The 24,057-nt window shown below is 32.4% G+C and overlaps 1 protein-coding gene across 1 annotated transcript in view; it reads right to left on the reverse strand.

Annotated features, from left to right (window-relative positions):
* Positions 1 to 24,057, reverse strand: part of LOC128163110 (integrin beta-3-like) — a 29,810-nt gene that overhangs the window by 1,787 nt on the left and 3,966 nt on the right. Inside the window, exons 2-22 of the mRNA XM_052826616.1 lie at positions 18,692 to 18,780; positions 17,090 to 17,188; positions 14,772 to 14,853; positions 12,835 to 12,969; positions 11,340 to 11,436; positions 9,836 to 9,932; positions 9,285 to 9,371; positions 7,912 to 7,995; positions 7,587 to 7,664; positions 7,245 to 7,463; positions 7,049 to 7,134; positions 6,087 to 6,138; positions 5,639 to 5,791; positions 3,663 to 3,799; positions 3,043 to 3,164; positions 2,830 to 2,939; positions 2,569 to 2,655; positions 1,802 to 1,934; positions 1,396 to 1,479; positions 941 to 985; positions 364 to 533 (exon numbers count right to left, since the gene is read on the reverse strand). Of these exons, the coding sequence (XP_052682576.1) occupies positions 364 to 533; positions 941 to 985; positions 1,396 to 1,479; positions 1,802 to 1,934; positions 2,569 to 2,655; positions 2,830 to 2,939; positions 3,043 to 3,164; positions 3,663 to 3,799; positions 5,639 to 5,791; positions 6,087 to 6,138; positions 7,049 to 7,134; positions 7,245 to 7,463; positions 7,587 to 7,664; positions 7,912 to 7,995; positions 9,285 to 9,371; positions 9,836 to 9,932; positions 11,340 to 11,436; positions 12,835 to 12,969; positions 14,772 to 14,853; positions 17,090 to 17,188; positions 18,692 to 18,780 (2,246 nt within the window). The remainder of the gene's footprint in view (positions 1 to 363; positions 534 to 940; positions 986 to 1,395; positions 1,480 to 1,801; positions 1,935 to 2,568; positions 2,656 to 2,829; positions 2,940 to 3,042; positions 3,165 to 3,662; positions 3,800 to 5,638; positions 5,792 to 6,086; positions 6,139 to 7,048; positions 7,135 to 7,244; positions 7,464 to 7,586; positions 7,665 to 7,911; positions 7,996 to 9,284; positions 9,372 to 9,835; positions 9,933 to 11,339; positions 11,437 to 12,834; positions 12,970 to 14,771; positions 14,854 to 17,089; positions 17,189 to 18,691; positions 18,781 to 24,057) is intronic.

The following is a 24,057-nucleotide window of genomic DNA, read 5'->3' on the forward strand; positions in this document are numbered from 1 at the left end:
TTGTGAACTTCATTCTATTTGTTGGCTCGTGTTAATTATCATGAGTAAAAGAATGTTCTAGTGTTAAGTGTGTGCAGAAAAAAATCAAAAAATAACATCCTGTAATTTTAATTGAATGTTCAATTTAAAAATATACATAAAAGATAAAAATATTGAGCAACTGCAGATATTATTTGTTATTTTGAATACAGTAATATTGTTTGTTTATCTAAGTAACATCAAATCATAAAGACTGCATTTTTACTTTGATTTCCTAACATTACTTGTATGTACAGCAAATCAAGACAAAAATTATAGATGCAAAAATAATACCTACATTTAAACATACAACTATAAGCTTAGGCAAGAAACGCTTTTACTTACTCTCTCCCATGCAGGATTTTGGATTTCGGACTCGAATCTGGAATACTCCATGCTATCGTACAACATAGTCAGCAATTTCCAGATCAATAACAACAAGAGTCCTATCAGGAAAATCGCTCCGGAAATACTTAGTCCTATTTTTATCGGATCCGGTGAACCAGGAGGACACCCTTTAATCAATATTCAGTTAAATAAATTGTTTTGTTGACTTAGCATGACTTTTCATATACACACATCGACAAGATGTAAGCAAATAAAACTCAAGTGTTTTCCCCCGAAGGGCCTGTTTTCTTCAATTTATAAGAAAGATAGTGAATACCAACTTCTTGCTCATAGGTTCATAGACATCACTGAATGATTATAAGCATTTTTTATAATAATAATTACTGAATCATAAAGACATTTGACTTAAATCAAAACACCTTTGATCAAGACCAAATCATAAAGGTAGTTCCATGCATTTAGTAAATGACCAATTTTTAATGTCTCTGTTCTTCTCTATGTCTCAAACGTTTTGAAATGTGTGTAAAATACATTTTGGTCAGGTAGAAGATATTGAAAAGTTCACAATGCTTACGTCTTGTGTCCTTAACGATCACCTCCTTGCCACTGTCACTATCATCTGTAAAAATCAATGAAAGCCAATATAATTCTTGTATTTCTGCCTTCTGTAAAAATATGTCTTTGTGGTAATTTGTAACTTATTTCCAAAGAAATAAAAAAAAAGAGTATGCTGTCACAATACTGTGTAAAACTAGAGTAAAGATATTTTCAGAATATTTACACAAATAAATACTTCGAAAACATATTGTAACGTAAGGACAAGAAAGTTCCCCCTTTGAAAATCTAACCAAGAAAACCGCAAAATATAAATGCCTTTAAACTTTAAAATAAAAACTAGAATTCTCTTTCTATTAATGTAACCATACTGGATCAGGTGTGTTTGTTTGCAAACCTGTATATGATTTTATACTAATCATTTGGATTGTTATAAAAACATGTTTTTTTATATCAAATATATGTAATACTCACAAACATTAAAATTGATGATGCACTTCTGGTCGTCTTCTGTGATGCAGGACTTGATAGTTATATTGACAACTTGTCCCTCGGGGGCTAAAAGAGATATCATCATGGGTAAAAATCTTTAAAAGTCAAACTGTCCACATCACGTCAGTTAAATCAGTTTTCAGTTTCGGTTTAGATTATCATGAGTAAATACCATTGATTTTAACATTGTTTTTTTTTATTGTAAAAAGATACTATTGGGATTGGACATACCTCAGCAGGCCCTCCCACAGAGAAATATTAAAAGTGAAACTTCCCATATACAGTCAGTTAATCAGTTTTCTTGTATGCACTTGCAGGTTCCAATAAAGAAAATATTGAAAGTGAAACTGCCCATATAAAGTCAGTTTATCATGTTTCATGTACTCACTTGCAGGTTCCAATAAAGGGGCAGTTTTGACATTGGTGCACATCTTCTCACAGACGGTGGAATTATACAGTCCAGTACCAAATGCTACACACTCGGCACAGTCCTTGTTATTTTTACAGGTGCCTGGACAACTCTGAAAGTAAAATTGATATGCTTGAGCTCTTACAGAATTGTAACATTTGCGATATTTTAATCAAATGAAAGAAAGATAATAACGAATGCCATTGATATTTCATCAATTTATAACATTAACAACAACCTACACATATATTTATATAACTTATATGTATGAGCTCAGTATAAACCACTCAGTATACTTGGACATAATTTTCCAATTTAAGTATCAATATGTAAATGTGGAATGCGTCCTAATTAATGACCTTTTCCTTTTTTGAAGAGTTGCCCCGTTTGCTTTTATTCTTAAAAAAATCTACATGGTATAAAATTTATTTTTAATAGTTTTAGTGATAAAATATATCTTTCCACCAAAGCATTTTTTATATATTTCTTGTAATTACTTTATTATCTTGAAAATGTGCTTGTCCCCTCAGACCCTAATGCAATCTTCATTAATTAATTATTGCTTAGTTAATAATATTTCTGAGAATTTCTCTCGGTAAATCTTTTTCTACTCTTAAATGCTTTAAAAAAATATCAAAGTATACATGTAAAATACATGGTGGATATTCAAGCTTGGAAAAATTTGGTCCTAATATGGATCGGATACCTTAATAAACTATTAATAAAGTTTTGTAAAAGATACTCACTGTGCATTGGTCACAAATTTTTCCCCGGAAACCAGTTTTACACTGGCATCGATTACACACACATTCCCCATTACCAGAGCAGATCGTCTACAACAAATGAAAAGTCTTGACTCCATATTCAGAAACTAATACTTGTTGACATAAACTAATGCCGATCATTGAGTAAACCTAAAATGTTCAAGTGTACATTTAGTTTAGAATGGTTATTTATTCGTCTGAAATGGTGTTTGAAAAATATGCTGTGGTTGAAACTTCACTCACCCCGTTGTCCTTTTGACAGTCAGCTGTGGACACAGCACATTCACAGGCCTCTCCCGTGTAGTTGGCGTTACACACACACTTACCGCAGTCACACCGACCACGATCTGGTCCTGATTTAGCGGAAAATATATTTAGTTGAGTATATCAGAATTCTCAAATAAAATCATTGCAAGAAATCGCATTAATTTTAAAAAGACATGTGAATCACCAAACCTCCACAAAGCATCCGTTCGTAGCTCCTGCAATTTTTATCATTACATTCACACTTGTCACCACTGTATCCTTCAAAACATTCACACTTTCGGCAGGTGCAGTTCCCTGCGTTGTTGCAAATGCTGTGTACAAAAAGATCTGGTTATAAGTATACCAAAGTCATTTGTGCTGTTTAACTCGCGTGTAACTAAGCAATTGTTACACTTTTGCTATTCGTAAAACAATAAAAAATATCCATATTGAGCACGTCAAGAAACGGCATTAAGAAAATAAATATACACTTTATAGATAGCTAAATAGACTAATATAATGTGCATATTTTTTATGAGTCCTTTTCACAATTTTTAAGGATATGACATCAGAATACATGAATGTTTGACGTTATCATGCTTGATTTTGATACAATAAAAACTTTGTTTTTCAATTAACCAGAGATCGGAATTGGTTCGTGGCAACTTATTTTTGCGAACAAGATGTAGGCCTTTTGGACAAAATAACCCAGGCATTTCTGAATTTGGTCACGGCAGGACATATTCGCAATGAAAAGGTTCTGGCGAAACTCGCAAATATTCTTTGCACGTGACTAAATGTTAGTTTACAATAACTTGTATTTGACTGACCCATTGGACGTGCCACAGGCCTCCTCGGCTGTGCCCCTGTCGTCACACTCGCACTGGTCACCTATCCAACCAGGATTACAGTTACAGATACCGCACTCGTAAGTCCCGTTATAACTACATTTCTCACTGTCTGGTTCCTGTTGAAAAGGAGAAAAAAGGTCAGATAATGATGCTGTCCTCAAACGTTCATGTTTTTCAAATGTGAGTACTAGGGATGTCAGTTTAACTCAGTTAACTTAATCTATTAATCGGGGGCATTAGTCGAGTTATAGTCGAGCATTAGTCGAGCATTAGTCGAGCTATAGTCGAGCATTAGTCGAGCTATAGTCGAGTACTCAATGATTTATTTGAAAATGTGATTCAGGTTTCAAATTAAATGATGCTACTGTTACGTAAAAAGCATTTTTTAAAAGTATGATGATATATACTAAACGTATTTTATTTTTTAAAAAATTGAACAGTATTTTATTTACATGTCCGTTAAAAAATGTCCTGGCTTTTACTTTTATTATTCTAGTGACACATTATTAAGATCCTTATCATCTTAGGCAGTTTAAATGTAATCTGTTCCTTGTTAATTAGATAATTGTCCTTGTCTAATCAGTAATCAAAGATTAATGATTATTAAAACAAACGCTTAAGAACATTATAATTATTATAACCATCTAATCTAATAGATAACTGATTAGTAAAAACACAAATTTTTCACAAGTACATGTTAATGTCTGCCTATGTCTGCCTATGTAAATCAAAAGAGATTAATTATTAGCCGCTTAAAAATACACCAGAGACACTAATTGAAAAGATTGTAACTTACAAATAAAATATGTCTAGATTTGTTGTTTACATTCGTAGCCCAAAAACTGTTGTGTTAAGAAAAATATTAATTTTTAAATTCTATTCACCTTATTACGAGTAACCAACTACGAAAATTTTAGTCGATGGTCGATGTGACTATCGACGGTAGTCGAGTACTCGTTGACATCCCTAGTAAGTCGAGTAAACACGATTATAACGAGGTGTCCGGAACGGACAATTTTGCTTTGCTAAGGGTAATTTGTAATATCCGTGAAGCTTTTAACATGTAAAATAGATCCCAGGAATTCCTTCCATGTAAGTGTCAATTCATTATAAGCGGGTTTGCTTTTATCATGTTGTACGATATATATGTTTAACAAGGAGATGGTATCGTGGACATGTCAGAAATTGATTACATTTATACTTCATTGTAAACGTCTAAATATTTATATTCTATCAAAATTATTTTTAAATTTTTAATAAGCATTGGTTTGCTATTAAAAATGTACTACATGTATAGTTTTCTGTAGTCCACAAATTTAAAACAGTTTGAGGAACTTGAAACTTTGGTGATAAGTAATGAAGGACTTTTTTTATTCTCACTAAGACTTGATAAACATAGGTCTCTATACTTATATCATCAGTTTCTAATGCATTGTTTAAAAAATTCATTGATTATTTTTTATACATAAATGTGTCGTTTAGTCTTTTAAAACAAGAATGTATATGTACTTAAAATGAAATTAATGATATAACTTCTAGTATGTAAAGTATTTTCATTTCGAAACCTTTAAGTTAGGTTTACTGAATAGCGATGTTAATCCTTTAAGTGTCAATTTTCACAGAAACATCTACTTTCGAGTTCATATAAAGCTTTGCTTAATGACTTTCAAATAGTCAGTAGATCAGATATAAACCAATATTACAAAGTTTTTGCGTACATTGGAATCATTGTTGTTCGTGGGGACCATTGTTCGTGGCTTTCTTTTGTAACCATTGCCCATGAATTTACATCCCCACGAGCGTATAAACAAGAATTTCTCTTATATTCATTAAAATTATCCCTAAATTGTCACTAATGAAATTACGTGTCCACTTACCAGGACAATTACACATAAATACAAAAATAATTCCATATTTATATGAGATTGCACCTGACTGCTTCAAACTGAACTTACAGCCTCTGGTTGGAGCTGGCAGTCACAGTCACACACGTGTTCTATGTCCACCTGAACACGTTCCTCCAGGCCTTCGGGGAAAATGGTGAACGTCACATTTCTTTTCTCCGGACAAGTGTTAAAGGTAGACATAATGTAAGGGTAAAAAGTAGCCTAAAACGTAAATAGGAACCAAATCTTAGCTAAGAGGATCGTTAAATTGTGTTCGACGTTGTGAGATTAACCCCCCCCCCCCCCCCCCCCGCAATATCCAACCCTCCAAGTAAAAGATGTTATAGTCATGGCGACAAAAATTAGACATTTTTAAAATGTTTAAATATTTCGTTCGTAAGATTGAAAAAATATTGTACATTTAAAAAAATATAACCAAATAACTAATGGTTTCAAATGTTATTAATACCAACACTTATAAAAGGGTTGTTAAACACTGGACCATACACCGTCTTACCGATTTTTCCGTGGTTAGTCCTGAACATACATTAGTCTGGTCTTTAAGTCGACTGTAATAGAAATGGCATATTTGTATACAATAAGAAAGGGGTTACAATCCTTGTGCAAAACAGTTTTCATAATAACTTTTTAGCCAACTGTCAGTTATAACCACTTTTGAATTACTATTGTAACATCAAAGTCATTACAATATCTTAATTCCTTCAACGTTATTAATTTTCATTAGAACCGTTTTAAAAAAAGCTTGGACTTTCGGTTGGATGTTTCTATCTAGTTTGCTTATCAAATCAAGCTGTCAAACATTGACCTCCTTTCTTCTAATTCGCTCAGAGAACCTCATTAATATTCAAAGACTCTCAAAACCGTTGCCCTACTCTGTGAAACTGGCGCTCTTTCAGCAAAATATACATCCCTGGATGAAGTCGGACGAGTGTCATTGCGTTCAATGTATGCATATCTATTAACCAATGGCTGGACAGTTAACCTTAAGTAGACCCTGATTTCATCAAATCGGAGTTTATCACGTACTGCCCAAAGTCCAAGCTTTTGTTAAAACGGTTCTATTCCACGGCGGGTACTCAAATTGGCATCAATCGAATCCACTATGGGACTCGGCAAACGGTTAGTTAAACATCTCACTCGACGATATTAAAATTGCAATCAGCTTACTCAACATTATCAAAATTGTTCTTCTATAGTCCAACACAAAATTGTTATTTTTACCAGTACTAAGCCGTTATTTTAGCCTGCACTTAAATCTTTTTTAGCCAGTATCTAACAGTGTCACCTACAAGTGTTATCATTAGGGTATTTCAATATGGTACTAAGTAAAAAGTATTCTTTTACGTTCACTTATCAAGTTTTTCTTTTGTCTAACGCTAAAATGTTATTTTAGCCAGCACTAAACTGTTATTGTCACCCACTAGTTGTATTATGAAATCTTCTTATTTGTTCACTTACCCACCGGTCTGGCAGTTTGTGTACATTACCACCTGTATTTCCTCGCTGTCTTCATTCACAACTAATTTAACAGTCTCTCTTAGACGCTAAAAGAAGGAAAGAGACCTGGGATATCAAACAATATGTTATACAAGAGTTTTCCTTATGACACACAGAACTAAATTTTTTTCATCAATTTTAATGTTCATCACTTTACCCTATAGTTTGCGCTGACGATATCCAAGATGTTGCGTGCGTCTGTTGACAGTTCTGAAGCTCGAGGTGTCCCCCCAGGCAGTAACGTAGCCAACTTGTCATAAAACAGATTCCGGACCTGTTGATTGTTCAACTCCGAGGAATTTCCACCAATTACAAAAATAATGTTAATGTTGTTTTCTTTGGCCTTTTGAATTATTTGACCAATCGAAGGGTAGTCCTTTTTCAAGTAAAGAATTGGTTTGAGTTGAAAAGTAAAGAAAGAATTGTTATAAAGATATGAAATAAAGGAAAACATACTTTTGCAGTTGTTTAATATTAGAACGAAAAAAGAAAAGTTTACCTGGACCTCAGCCTTGGTATAATACCCATCACCATTAAGGTGACATGTTCCGTCATTTGGTTCTAGAATTCCTGCCAGCTGTCAGAGCACAGATAAATGTTTGAAATCAAGAAGTAAAAACAATTTTTTTCATGGACAAAAACATATATAATATAACATTGAACTTCAAAAAGCTGTTTTCACTTGTACATTATTGCCCGTTTGCCAGCCGCCCGCCCGCTTTATTCAACATTTTAATATTTAAAATTTTCTATGAAAAATCCGATTTAAAACTAAGCAAAACTGCCATATATACAAATTACTAAACGACCACATCAATGCTTACCCTGCCGTCTCCAGCTTGGTGGAAGTTAATATCGGAGGCGTACAGCAACATACGTCTGGCTTTTTCCCTCCATCCAATCTTGGTCTTTAAAATACGAATTCCAGTTTATAGCAGCTGGCATTTTACTAAAAGTGTTTCTTTTTCAAACACAATAAGGAATATTTAAGAAATGTTCTCTGTTAATTTTAATTACGGAAATCAAGGATAACACTGATTCGATGTTTATAGATTGTGACATGTTTTATATGGAATTATGTACAAAGTACACAATTGATTTTTATCGAAATCATTCTTAAAATGGAACTTGTTTTCTATGGAACTTGTTTTCTATATTATTTTTTTTTTATTAGTAATAGTACTTTATTTAACAATCAAAAACTGGGCTTTTTTTATAATGAAGTATGATATAAAAACAAGTAATTCAAACACAGGATGAAACTCTACTATTTCATCTACTGAATGTTAACCGATATATCTTGAAAGGTAGAAGAATGTCTCTGTAGTTTATCTTTTAGTCACCTTAAGTTACAGGTATCTTACAGTCACATGTCATTTATATTTCAGCCCCCTAAGATTTATTTTTCGGTAACCTGTTTTTTATCTTCCCGGCACCTGTAGGTTGTCTTCAGTAACCTTTAAGTTATATGTATCTTGAAATCACGTAATTTATCTTTCATTTCACTTAGATTTACCTTTCGGTAACCTGGACTACGTTTTAAAAAAGAACTTACGACAAAGTCGTAAACATTTTCATTCTCTTAGAACGGTCTTTAATGAACAAACTCTATATCAAACCAATTTAATAATAAATAAATAATAATTAATAATTATTTTGATTTTGATAATTATTTTTACATATATTAAAATATTTAAAAATAAAATATTTATTAGTTTGTGTTCAATAAACATTCATAAATTTGGTCGTAAGTCGTAAATTCTTATGCAAAACGCAGTTCAAACATATCTTTAGGTCACTGGTAAGTTGCGTTTTAGTCTCTTGTCATTAATCTTTCAGTCTTTAAAAACTTATTTTTCGGTCTCCTGTTTATCATCCTTTATTTACTTGTTAGCCATATTTGTATCTTTTAATCACATTTAACTCATCTTTGAGTCTCTTTAAGTTCCTCTTTCGGCAATCAGCTGTCATTTATCTTTCAGTCACATGTCATTTATAATTAGGTCACCTGAAATTCATATTTTGGTCAACTGTATCTTATTTTTCAATCACATTTTAACTACCAGAATGACAGCGCTATGCCATTCAGCCAAATGGAAGTTATTTCTCAGTTTCCCTTTAGTCGCCTGAATGACGGAGCTGTTGTTAATAGAAATTAAGTTACTTCGCCGTGCTTTCGGCGATGACAGTGACTTACCCCGCACACCATAGTCTGTAACAGACCGTCAAATAACCCCTCAGGTTTATCGAAATTAGCCGTAGTCCTTATGTCATCGACAGCCGCCTATCAAAAGAAAAAGACTTCTTCTATTACAATTATCGTCGTTAATGGCCATCGATTGTAATATTTATTTTAATAGAAAAAATATAACCAATAATATTGTTTTGTAAACTGAAATGGCATTGTTGCTCATTAGATCACCCATCTTTTGGATTTTATCCTTCTTCTTTAAATGTGACTCTAGAATATGAACACCATTTTTTGTAAAATAGATTTTTTTTCTTAACGTCATCAAATGCAAATGACAATACTTTAACGCCATATAAAGTGATTTTTTATACTTTTATTCAAAAGCAAAAAAAAATGTGTTAACTTGTTATAATATAAGGGTAAACTTTATTTTCCTCCAAATTAAAGCAGTTTAAACACTAAAAATATGTTGTTGTTGTTTTTTTTTAATTTGTCTTATAATGGGTTAAGTTTGTTTTCTTCCAACCACTTTTATAATCTTTGTTTCTCGATTTTACCTCAAAATCTTCTATCCTTGGCGTCAGTTTCAAACGATGGCGATAGGAGTAGGCTTTTTCGCACGTGACTATGGTTCCGAAGCATGGATCGTTTAAACTGTAGCACAAAGACATAAGCATTTGTTGTACATAGAAATCAATTGAAATTCATATCTGAAGAAACGTGTGATGAATTTTAAAGTTATTGCTGCCTTCATAATTTTGTTATAAAATTTAAGATAGCAAAGCTTCAATTTTAGATGCAGGTTCGACCTCACCAATATTTCAATAGTGCCTGTAACAGTTGAAATTGTTACTCTGAGAAAGTATTGTCAACCAACGCTTAGTGGCGGATGACAATGGTTTTGCAAACGGTTTCAATTTTAACTAATTCTTTCCAAACAGCCACTATTTATACAAAGTATACTGAATTTTTTAGTTTAGAGAAAATTTTACTGCTCTTACATAGAAATGACATGAATCTTACTGCGATCCATACGCGTATAATTTAAGCGCATGTAACAATTCGTTTTATTATACTTTCATGTTAAATACTGAAATCTGATTGGTTTATACGCAGTTGATAATCCGTTCTATTACCCTCAGTGTTAACAACACACTTGGCAACGGGTAACACAACGAATTGTTACATGCGCGTAAATTATGCGCGTACGGTTCGCCGTAGATTTAACGTCTTTTCTGTCTAAAAGCAGTAAAAATTTCTCTAGAATTAAGACATTCAGTATAATAAAATAAATAGTGCCTGTTTGGGAGGATAACAGTTGAAACTGACACCCAAACAGGCACTAGTTATATAATGTTACCCGTTGCCAAGTGTGTTTCCAGAGCTGAGGGTAATAGAACGGATTATCAACTGCGTCAAAACCAATTAGATTTCAGTATTTAACATGGAAGTATATTGATGCTTAATAGTACACGTTTAACATTCTTTTAAACACTAAATGAAAGCGAGTAGAACGACTTTACTTCTGTTACTTACTATGCTGGAGATGTTCGAGTGAATGGGGGAACGACTTTACTTTTGTTACTCACTATGCTAGAGATGTACAAGTGAATGGGAGAACGACTTTACTTTTGTTACTCACTATGCTAGAGATGTACAAGTGAATGGGAGAACGACTTTACTTTTGTTACTCACTATGCTAGAGATGTTCGAGTGAATGGGAGAACGACTTTACTTTTGTTACTCACTATGCTGGAGATGTTCGAGTGAATGGGAGAACGACTTTACTTTTGTTACTCACTATGCTAGAGATGTACAAGTGAATGGGAGAACGACTTTACTTTTGTTACTCACTATGCTAGAGATGTTCAAGTGAATGGGAGAACGACTTTACTTTTGTTACTCACTATACTGGAGATGATAAAGTGAATGGTAGTACGACTTCATGTTACTCACACACCATTTTGGACATTTCGAGTGAATGGGAGAATGACTTCATGTTACTCACTATGCTAGAGATGTTCGAGTGAATGGGAGAACGACTTTAATTTCGTTACTTACTATTTTGGAGATGTTCGAGTGAATGGGAGAATAACCTTATCCATGGCAGTTCCCAGACCAAACTGAAAATCAGTCGTCAAATTCTGTATTTCATTGGCTGAAATAAAGATTAGAGTCTTTAAAAGTTCAAACTGTTTTAGCGGAAAAGAAATAAAATATATATTTATTACTTGTTCTTCGTTTTATATATGTGCTAAATAATATTTTAAAATAATTTTAACGCATTTTTTAATTTTGTCTTGTTTTATATTAATTTTTAAGGAGTTTTTTTTCTTCATAAATCGGACTTACAAATACCCGATACAGATTTGCCTTATCACGTAGTGAAATGAAAAACTGTCATAAACAACAGTACGTACATGTGCATAATATATTATTGTTTTAAGGGCGAGACAATTTTAACTGACAGCATATTAATGTATCACCTAACGTTTTTTTTTTTTTGGTTTACAATTTCCACAAATAAAAATGTATAGCACAGATGTCGTTTAAAAATATATAAATGTAAAATACATCAAATCAGTAGATATAAAATGGCAAGCATCCGATATATTTGTGATGTGTAGCTTGGGTACGTTATACGATTATATTTACATTTTCCTGTACCTTTGCCTGTGATAACACTATGTATCGCTTTTGTACTATATAGCTCATAAAGCCAAATTGAGGCGCCAGCGCGGTTTGCTTATTTATATTTAAATATTTAATCGTACGATGGCTAAAAATTATATAAATATAAGTAATAAGGAATCATTCTTTGAATATTATGAGGTGATAATTTCGGTCGGGGCGTGATCAAATCTATCATAAAGCCCTTCGAGCTTTATTGGATTTGATCACGCCCGACCAAAATTATCACCTCATAATACTCAAAGAATGATTCCTTATTCCTTATATAATGATGGAAATATTGGCTTTATTATTGTAGATACAAGGAGGCTGGGTGGCCAAAAAATTAACCATCAGATCTACAATAGATTTTAGGACAAGGTTTGTTTTGCTATAAACGTATACAAGTATATTCTATATCTGTGCTATTTTGGTAAAAATTAAAATCCTTATATCTTAGCGATAAGATTTTGTAATTTCCTATATTTATGTATGGAACGTTTCTTCTAAAAAAGATCAAAACATTATAAAAATGACCACGACCATCGAGCCCAGTCCTATATATTACAAACACTGCCTCACGCGATTTACTTACATTCTCCACTTACTGTCACAAAGAAAATAACAGATTACAACTGCAATGCACCTCTCTCGCCATTCACACACACACACACACACACACACACACACAAATCTTTTTATGAAAATCCGTAAGGCAGTAAGTATGCTGTTTATTTTGTTTTAAAAAGACACGGTTACAAAATAGCCTTATTTTGGAAACAAGAAAAAGTTTAAATACAGAGAAACATACGTGTATGTCGGGTGTGCAGAAGGGAACACTAAGTAAATGCAGCATAAATCGTTCTTATAAATATTTAAAACTCACCAATAGATTTGGCCAGCGATTTCAAAGAAGCCTGCAGAGGTAACATTGTGAAAGAAGGGTCATTCAAAAAGTACAAATCCAAGGGGAAATTCCTGGCAATTTTATAGGAAACCTGGAAATCCGTAAGCACCACGTCTTAAAAAGATAAAGAACAATAACTGTTACCATTCCTCAGTATTGATTCATTTGTTATGCTACAGTATTCTTTCATCAAAATCACGTTCAAATTATTTATGGGTAAGCGGTTGTACTCTTACATAAACTTGGATTTTTATTATAGGTTATGTTAAGAGGTTGCTTTTCTACACAACATGATCCAAAATGACATATATGAAGCAACCTGGATTTTAATCAAATAGTTAATGCACTGGTTTTGTGTCTGATAAATACTTGGACGTGGAGTATTGTTTTTAACTTTTTGCAAATTTCAAAATTTCTAAATACAAAGCCTTACAATGATTTTATGGCTTGGATTTTGACGTTTTGTCAACAGTAATTCATTAACATATTTGGTCACACTTAAACTATTTAATACACATTCAATGATTGGCAATTGTGATTAATATTCTAAAAATGTACTTTAAACAAGCCAGACTGTAACTTGATATAAGTTGAATGATACATAAATGGGAGCGAGTTGATTATGACATGCCGTGGTTTGACTCTTACTTACACTACATGTACCTTGAAATATAGGATTACTTAATTGAGGAGCAATGTTGTGGTTTACATCTAATAAAATATAACCTCATCCAAAAATGGTGTATTTATTTTTATTAGCAATGCTAACCTCGATAGCGACTTATTAAGATTTTATTCTTACTGACAAAGTTGGGTTTTTTTTTTAAATCTTGATTGAGACGTGTTGCAGTTTTATTCTAACTAATCCCTTAAAATACAGCTTGCCTGTTAGTTGCTGTGATATTATTCTTACATCCATATCAATTTACAATATAGTTTGTAAATGACTTGTCTAATTCTTCTTAATACAGTATGAAATATAGTGTCCTTCATTTTATAATTTATTTCAAAAAGTTAAAAAAAAAAACAACATGACTATTTATGTTCTATTTGTAAGATAAAATACATCATGAAGGAGAGAACCTTCATTTGTATTTACTAACTGTTTTATTATTCATAATTATGCAATTTACAATATAAATGTTGACGTGTTGTGGTTAATATTTATTTATACCCTTTTTTAAGGCTCCATTTAGTGAATTTCCTTTATTTAAACGTGTTCTATTATGATTTAATTTTTTACTGAATAAATACCATTCTAAAATACAGTTTGATTTTTTTTTTATGCACGATAAAAAATGGTTAACCCGTTACTAGTACGTATGTCGGATTTGTTAATGTTGAAAAAAAGGGTCAAGCAATGGACTTTCTTGATTGAGGCATGATGTGTACTAAACTACTCCGATCCTCAGCAATGTTCGATAACTCTAACTCATCCGGAAATATTTTACTCGTACCATAAGTCTGCCTTTTATATAGACAAATGTAATTAGTTTTGTAGTATTACTCAACGAACTGCTTAGCTTAGTGGTTTCAAGGGACGGCGCACTGGAATAAGGGTTCGATTCTCCGATACACTGGTACATGTACCTCCGTATTTTTTCTTATTTGATTTCAACTTATATATTTATTCAATTTTATCCATCGTGGGCAAAATTGAATAACCTCATAAAATGCATAGATACCATCACTCATTCTTTAAATTCAATTTCATTTATTACGTTTGAAGGATAAATAAAATTTCTATAATGAAGAAAAACCTTAATTCTGCTGGGACTAGTTAGATTGACACCGGATGTGGTTTGAAGAGTAGACTGAAACTGAAACTTACTGGTGAGATTATAAGTTAATTAAAGTGGAATAGTGGAGCAGCTGAATTCTGGCATGATTTGTTTGATTTCGTAATTTTAACTCACTTGGAACAAGCTTGATTGAGACATGTTGTGGTTTGATTTGTACAGAGTCTTGCCCTGGTCCGCCATCAGAAAAATTACTGTTCTGCAATAAAGAAAAACAACGAAGCTAAAGTTTTGTTTTAAATATTGAAACAAATAACTGTTAAGAAACAATTGGACCTATGTGGATTCTTTTTTTTTTTTTATTTTTTTTTTTTTAATAAATAATGTTTTGAATATAAGATTTATCATCAAAACAAGGGAGAAGAATTAACAATAAAAAATAAGCACAGTTAAGACATCATCTGTAGTAAGTTTTTGGGAGTCGATTTTTGCAGTTACTAAAACCGGAAGTGAAAAAGTGTATGAACCTAAGCACAAACCAGCATCGCTGACCAGACTTAGTACTTAAAATATTCAATAAATTCGATGTAATAAATTCAGAAGCATTGTTTTCTAAGAAAACATATTCATAAATACTTCAAATAATAACCAAAGCGCTATGTCTACAGAGGTAGCGTTTGGAATCAAGGACAGACTATTTAATCTAAAAATAGAACCAGTAATGACGTAGACTAGACTTTACTTCAATCTTTAAATTAGATTGGACTTTACTTTTGTGTTGTTTTTTCAATTGCTTTAATACAGTTTTTCAAATATATATCGATTATATCGGCTATTAATATATAACGCATCGTAGGGTTTGTCTTAATTTTTTCTAAAATTAGTACACAACATGATTTACTGTAAACCAACTTTTATTCGCGTGCGAGAAATTTTCGCGAGGTTCGCGAGAGCGTTGTTGTCGCGAATATTTCTCGCCACGAACTTTTCCTTGTCGTTTGATTCTTATAATAACATGGGTCTAGATATGGCTTGGTCGCAAACATTAGTCTTCGCGATCCAGTTCATATCCAGGAAATCGCGAAATAAAGTCGCCGCGAATCAAAGTTAGTTTATTGTATATGGGGTTTTCGTTCTATAGCTGTTGTCGGAAAGGCCCAAGAATTCATATTAGAAGAAAATGTGTGTAATTATTCGAATACAATTAAGAAACTTCTTGCCATGCAAAATTACATATAGTTGATTTAGAATAAAATCAACTCCCCTTAGTACTTTGGTTATATTTATTTGTATTTATTAACTTCTTTTCAAATCATTGTTGAGTTATCAAGGAAATCAAATGTTGTTCGAAGAACTGCATGTATATATATCATTAACCATATTCCATTGATTGTAATATCGCCTACAAACTCAAGTTTCCTTAAAACTGTTAATTTTACTATTGAGATGGGATGAGATGGTTGACGGTTTGTTAATGTTATTTTTTCACTATATAAATTCACTAGTAGGATTCCCAAATATATCGATGAAACAAGTGTTTCTCACAAAGTGATTTGAAATCAGACATATCTAAATCAATTCCAATTTTATAGATTGACTAATAAAAAGGATTATTATTTAATTATTTATTACAGTTTAGAAAATTGAACTTTTACAATCTACATATTTCTTTCACTCTTTGTTTCTTCTTTAGAGATAGGAAAATGGAATTTGTTTTAATCTAATATAAATATCCGACATATTCACTTTTCAAGAGTCATTTTAATTGATGTTTGAGAGTACATGATAACCTTTATCATAGTTTCATGTTAAATGCTGACATTTGATTGGTATAGACCTTCAACGTCAGCAACACACCTGGGTAAGACAACGAATTGCTACATGCGCCTAGATTATGCGCGTACGGTTTGCCATAAAATTCACGTCATTTCTATATCAAAGAAGTAAAGTTTCCTTTATACTAAAGAAATTCTGTATGTAGGGAATAAGGAATCATTCTTTGAGTATTATGAGGTGTTAATTTCGGTCGGGGCGTGGTCAATTCAAATAAAGCTCGAAGGGCTTTATGATAGATTTGACCACGCTCAGACAGAAATTATCACCTCATAATATTCAAAGAATGATTCATTATTTCTTATATTTATATTACTTCCAATTTGTACACTTTAAAACAATGTTATTTTATTACTTTTTTTATTTTTTTTCACTCATAATTTATGAAGTTATTGGGTTTAAGAATTCAAAATTGATTCGAAATGTTATTACAGACAAAGACAGTTGAAAGTGTAAATATAATAAAATAAATAGTGCCTGTTTGAGAGGGTAACAGTTAACACGTCGGTTGACAATGGTTTCCTCGGGGTGTCAATTTCAACTGTTACCCTCACAAACAGGCACTATTTATATGGTATTTTTCATACAACACCGCTAGTCACTCTGTTTTTATGGGTTGAGTATTGAAGAAAAGACAACCACGGTTTTCCTACTTGACATACCTTAATATATTGTATACTATGTTGCTTTCTCCTGACAATGTTGGCACAGTTATTGGTCGTTAGATTAGCCACAGTGTTACACCGGGTCTCCGTGAAATTCTGGAGGAGAAAACTTCTTAATATTAGTGCACAGTTATATCATATTGTAATATATACATTTTGTCTTTAAGGTATACGTTTACTCAGAATAAAAAAAAAATCCCACTGATGATAATATAAAACCAACTATTGTGTGTCATAGACCTTACATGGTAGTGCTGTTTTTCACTTTCAAAAAAGTGAATGAATGACCCACTTTTTGAAATAATGGCCATTGAATATTTTTTGAAATTTTAAGAAAATTCCCTAAAAATTTTACACTATGATTGATATTTTTTTTAATTCTAAAATTATACAAATTGCTAAATTCTTTTAAAAATGAAATACAGTTATGAATGGCAGTTAAACTAAACAGACATAAAGCATTAAGTTTTCAATCACAATTTTTATGAATATTCCAATCCGAATTTCCTCTATCGATTTTCATATTCCTACCTTTTTTGATTCAGTTTAACAAAAAACTGAATGATGATAATACCAAAACATTTATAGCATTAAACTATGTATAATGACCTTACTCTGCAGGCATATTGTTATATGAGGTCAATGATCAAACTTTTGAGATATGGTATCTTTTATCATTTTTAAGCATTTTCCAATATTTTTGTAGTGTGTGCCATTCGAATATCTAAACGAAAAAGTGAGATAAAACCAACAGAAAATATGCAAAATTATGTTTACTGACATATGAAATCTTAACTTTGAATATTACAGTACTACCAAAAACATTTCAGTGAAAAACAAAATCTAAAAATTTTAGTCCGAGTTTCGTCTGTTTTGCTAAAGTCCAACTTTGTTTGAGCCTAATTCCATTATATTGTAAAAATATCGAATGGTTTGTCAATAATAATTCATTACATAAATACTTTTAGTGTTTAGAACAAATTTTACTCATGACATTGAACTTTATTATATTCCGAATATGAGAACTCAAACCCTGAGTAAACAACGTCCTTAATATAGACCAATCCACACTTTACAAAAGTTATCTCCCTTGGCCGCAATCTTTTGGGAAACAAATGATAGATTTCTCACGGTAACCTTTGGAGTTTAGAGGTTTGTTACTCTGTCATTTGGTGTTAAAAGCCTGTTTCAATTGTGTCTTTTGATTGCCCCAGGATGGGGCAACCCACAAATCGAAGGAATAAATCAAAATCAGAGAAATTTTCTCACAAAACGCCCATATATTTGGTAGTATAAGAACGGGAAATTTGGGTTTTTTTTCTTTTGACCTTTAGGATGACCCCGCAAAGGGAAATAACTTTTGTAAAGTGTGGATTGGACTATTGTGCGTCTTCGTCTTTTTCTTGAATCTTGCTGTTGTAACGATGCTGTACATTTACGGTACGTATGATACATGTATGTAGCTATGAACCTCTAATGATTTGCATTTTTTCTTTACATCTGTTCCTTATGTACTACTGTTTGGTAAAAGCGAATAAATTAGATTTTTAACTACATAGAGGGTGATACATGGACGTTGTACCCCCCCCCCCCACTTACCCGATCCTTGCACCAGGCACAGTCCTTGGTGATCAAGCAGTCCCCACATCTCTTGCTCGCACTTGGACACTTGCACTGTACACAATAAACTGAATGTGAAACAAAAATAGGTCATTATTTTTTTAAAGACATTACTGTGTTGTCATACTAATGGTAAATATGCTTTTTGATCGTAACCATGACCATGAAAAAGTTACCTTGCATGTAAAAATAATTGTCAAATAGGGAAGTTGTACATTTGCAATAAAAATGCAAACGTGTGCCCTCTGTTTAAACCATTATTTCGGGACGACAAGTATAGTCAATTGATTTTCTTAAATTTCCATTCAATGATATACACTGATGTGTAGTTGTAAGACAAAGGTTAACTTTCATCTTGGAATAAAAAAAAAATAAAATTGGTGAACATTGCAAATCATACTCTGGCAAACATAGGCGAAATATATTCAATTAAAATGTTCAATAAAAAGCTAAGAACTGTTTCCGCATTGACTCCGCACTGATTATTTTCAAAAATGACATTTTTTAAATCTAATTAAGCTAAATATGGGTCATAACAAAGCTTATATTAAGTAAAGTGTCTCCTCTTAAATCATAACATGAATGGTTTTATTTTCAAAGACCCTCTTCCTTAAAACATACTAGTAATCTATTTGTCGCATTGAAAGGCACAAATCCATTTTATATTCTAGTATATTGTCAAACACTATTGCGTTATACCAATTAAACCTGCAACTCTGATGTTATGTTTTGTTGTCATTTATTTTTACGTTTTCACAAAAAAAAAAAAAAAAAAGGAAATTTCTTTTTTTAAACACTAAAAATAAAACTCTTCAGGGATAAACGTTGGCCTTCCTAGTGACTAATGTGCTTACTTTTAAAAGTCCTCAAAACCTCTTTGATAAGGTTCTCCAATCAGCTAATAATGGCTATATTTTAGCCTCTAAAATAATAAATTCATGTACTTTTTAACGTTATTGAATGCCAATATCGGAAGATGTGTTTATCTAAATGTTAAGCGAAGTAGGCAAGGCATCAGGGGTCAGTTTCAATTTATCCTATGATATGTCAGAAGACTATCTTTTCATTTGACCAATGAATTTCACGAGATACGTCATTTCTGTTTCATAAAGACTTTTTATTACAATCAAATACAATAGATTGAAGCGTCGACATATACATGTATCTTCAAACCATATTTCAAATATTTTTTTCAATACATTGAATGATTTATACGATGAATGTCTATCATTTACTTTGGGTCACTGAATACGATTATGTTTTGAAACACCTGTTAAAAAAATTCTGTTTGTGGAATTGTCATTAAACTTTTCAATTTCAGACAAAGGTAGGCACATCTTTATATGACTTGCACTGTTCTTTATATGTATACCAATATTTATAGATAAAACTCGTTTATCTTTTTTGATACAATCATATATTGAATGCAAAAATAAACTATTTATAATTTGATAATTAACGCTGTTTTGTTCTGGGGTTTTTTGTTGGTTTTTTTTTTTTCTTTTTTTTTTTTGGAGTTTTTTTTTTAAAGAGGGGGGTCGGAGTTTTTTTTATTTGCTATAAATACATCATAAATACAAGTAAGACTATCGCGTATTTTGTGCAGAAAACGCGTTTTTAAAACATCAAGACACTTGAATCTATGTAAACACTCTTAACTCCTTTGAATGACGGAAAATACTCTTTAGTTTTGTCAAACAAACAAGAAACAAACTGCTTGGATGAAAATGTCAAAAAACAAGCAAGCGGTGCTTTATTTGTTCAAAACGAGGGCTCTCCTTTAAAATAAATAACGAATAACGCAACTTTAGAGTGTCTGGCGTCGACCAACAAACAAAAAAACATTATTATTTAAACTTGTCGGTTCAAGTTTTAAGTTTTTGTAAGTCTTGTTTGTTGGCCTTTCAATAAAAAATCACTCTGTTCTGTTTTTTGTAGTTTGTAGGTGATCTTTCCATTCATGCTGAAAACCTGATAATCTTTGAACATTTCATCTGCATTGATATGTTACTATTATGAGTGGAGAATATTTACAAGCATCAGAAGCTAATCATAAGAATCAGAAAATTAAAACGTCGTCGAGATTTGTTTTCTGGGTTTTTTTGTTTTTTGTTTTTTTCTATAGAAACAGCCAGACTGAAATCTGAACGCCCTGTTTCTCGATTGGCCGAAATCTACAGCGGCTGAAACTGACGGGAAACTGATAGGACCGAAATCGATAAGCCCGGTTTATCGATTGGTCGAAAACTACACCGACCAAAGAAAAATCACGGACTGCACGAAATAACCATGATAATGTCAGACTCAAAGTCTCACAGGAGACGTTTCGGCTGTTTGTTTAAGCCACCTTACTTATGTACATTAACAGAAATTTAGTCAATTTTACTTACTTTTTATAATCAATTTATTAATTAGATAAAAGAAAAATGTAAATATAAACAAAAGAATGCTTTCTGCAGGTTATGAAGGTACATGTAGCGATCATTGCAGAAAAAAGTTACATAAACCGTTAGGGTTAAGTATTTTTCTGCGATGTCGCCACCTTCATATCCAGAATGAATCACAAAGAAGCGTTTTATTGTTTAAGTAAATTGATTAACATGAAATATGAATGCATATAAACATTTCCATGTGGACATGTTGTCTCTAGTGACTGTTTGGAGGAATTATTTTCTTTCTTTTCAGCACACGGCATTGAACATACATGGATTAAAATTTGACTGGACACATTATATATATGTTTTTAAATAGAAATACAATTTGATTAATCATTTAAAAAAATCATAGGTTATATGCCTTTATAAAAGTACCAACGAAATATGAATATATGTCATACAATATGCACGTAAGATTATTTTCAAAAACAATTTCTCTCTCTCCCCTTCTCTCTCTCTCTCTTTTTCTTTCTCTCTCTCTCCTTTTCTCTCTGCGTTGATTTGTTCATCATAAAACATTCTAAATTATATAGCTAGTACAATTCGTGTGTTCAAAAGACGATACCATCTACTGCTGGTGCACGACCTGCAGCTAATGCTGTACCAGTCAAGGATATAAAGAAGCAAGGCATTAACGGGTAGAATCGGAACCGATTTGTTTTCTAGTGGAACACGGTCTGTATTCACTTCCGGAGTCACTTTGTATAAAAAGATCTGTCCCAGTTCGATCGGTATCGGATCATAGGAGTAGAAGATTGATCTTGATAAATATTTATAGCATACATTAGTTTATTTACAATAGATCAAACAGCAGACAGCGACAGAATAAAGATCAAGGTTTTGATATATTTATAATGTAAATTTATTTAGCTTTATATAAAAAATCATTTTGATAACTGATAAAGACATTTCAGAGTTAAGAAAACAGAAAAAACGACACATAAGAAAAAGAAATCATGATATTTTTAACACTTATCAGATCAGATTCAGACTGCATTTTTCATATTACAAATTGGGCATTTAGAAAGCTTTCAATGTCAGAGCAAAAAAAAACCCTTAAAATTCAATTTTATTATGTAGTCTAAGACCATTTCAAAAGTCATGCATTGAAAACAGATATTTTCATCGGCTAAAAATTTTACTAAAATTATCATGTATTTATCAATTGATGGTTACGCTTAATTTGTAAGACATCTGTTCAATTATCATAGAGATTAAAAGGTTAAAAAATATGTTTATTTAAACTATCAAAAATTTCATAACTTTTAGCAAATAATGGGACCTGGCGTATTTAAGTAAACCTCCAACAGTAACGGACTTCCCCCGATGAAATTGTCAGAAATGTTGCATCAATTTACAAATTCCATGCAGAACTTTTTACAAGTAGCTTTGAAAAAAATCAATTCCTAACTATTGTTTGGGTGACAGGAGTGCCGATTTTTCGAAGCATATGTTCGTTTTAAGGGAATTGGAATAGTGTATGCCGAAAGATGTGTGGAAGTGTGGGGGGGGGGGATGTTAAACCACATGTAGGTCATTGACTGTCGTTCGTGTAGTTAGCGGAAGCTTTGGTTTCCCGTTTCTGCATTCCTCGTGGCGTAATAATGTAGATATGTAAGTAAGTAAGTACATGTACACGCGTGTATCTACCGACAAAGTTAACGTGAGGGCATCCGGGTCTTACTTGGTTTTATTTTTTTTTTCTTGTCGGAGAGATGGGAGGATACTTAGAGACACATTCTAGTGATACAATCAGCAAATCAAACAACAAACTATCTTTTGGTTGCTTCTTTATGCCCTGTCGACTGGTGCAGCACTAGGTGCAGGTCGTGTACCATCTATATATACATGTAGTGTCATCTTTTGAACAAACAAACTGTTCTAGTTGTTTGTAGAACTAAACATTAACAACCTTTTTCTGAACCCTGAACTCTGTGGCTGAGGACACTGTTTTTATTAAAACAAAGAAAACCAGAATATAAGTTAGACTGTTTTATGGTGAACAAATCAACGCAGAGAGAGAGAGAGAGAGAGAGAGAGAGAGAGAGAGAGAGAGAGAGAGAGAGAGAGAGAGAGAGAGAGCATATCATTCCCATTATAGGGGTGACGTCATTTAATGCTATACAAGTACATGTATTATCCAAATACATGCGCTGAGTTTAATTAACCATAAAAAATAAACTTTGATCCTCATTGATCTGGATCAGTTTGATTTTTTTATCATATAACTAAAACACAGAGGGTATAAGCGGTACAGGGGTATCTGACATATAGCGGTCTCGTTATACAGGAATCTGTTTGATAGTAATCACAGGCCTGATGTTGACAATGTCGATTGAGAAACAGAAAATGAGAAATAAAGAAGTGTAGAACAAATTAAATAGACATGTCAACAAAATAATATGGGAAAGGCAAAACGTTTTTAGTAAGACAGAGTTGAGAGACAATTAAAGAAAAGAAGAAAATAGAAGTGTTGAAAAATACATGATAGCCATTACAACAAGATAATAAAATTGGGAAAGAAAAACATTTACAAGTTTACTGATTTTAAACACAAAATTTCGATCCAATTAATTACTCGTTTTAACAAGAAGGAAAACCATCAAAAATTAACCGATTTTACTTAATCTCGAGAAACTACAATTAATTGGCGATGTCTCTATATCTCGGGACGTCGCTGGGATATTTGCATTGTGTGAACCCGTGGCCCCTATCTAATGCGCTGCCTAAAAGACTCCAGGAAAATGGCCGTGAGTTTCCGATGGTGGGATATTCGATACAAGATGTATCGATTTCTGTCTTGTCATATCTCCAATAGCAGGCAGCGAAGCGACACATCAAAACACTGAGTCAGACAACACACGTGAGAGAAGAGCTAGCTGGAAGGTAGAGAACTTGATGGGTCGGGGA

This window comes from Crassostrea angulata, chromosome 9 (assembly GCF_025612915.1).
Source record: "Crassostrea angulata isolate pt1a10 chromosome 9, ASM2561291v2, whole genome shotgun sequence".
NCBI lineage: Eukaryota > Metazoa > Mollusca > Bivalvia > Ostreida > Ostreidae > Magallana > Magallana angulata.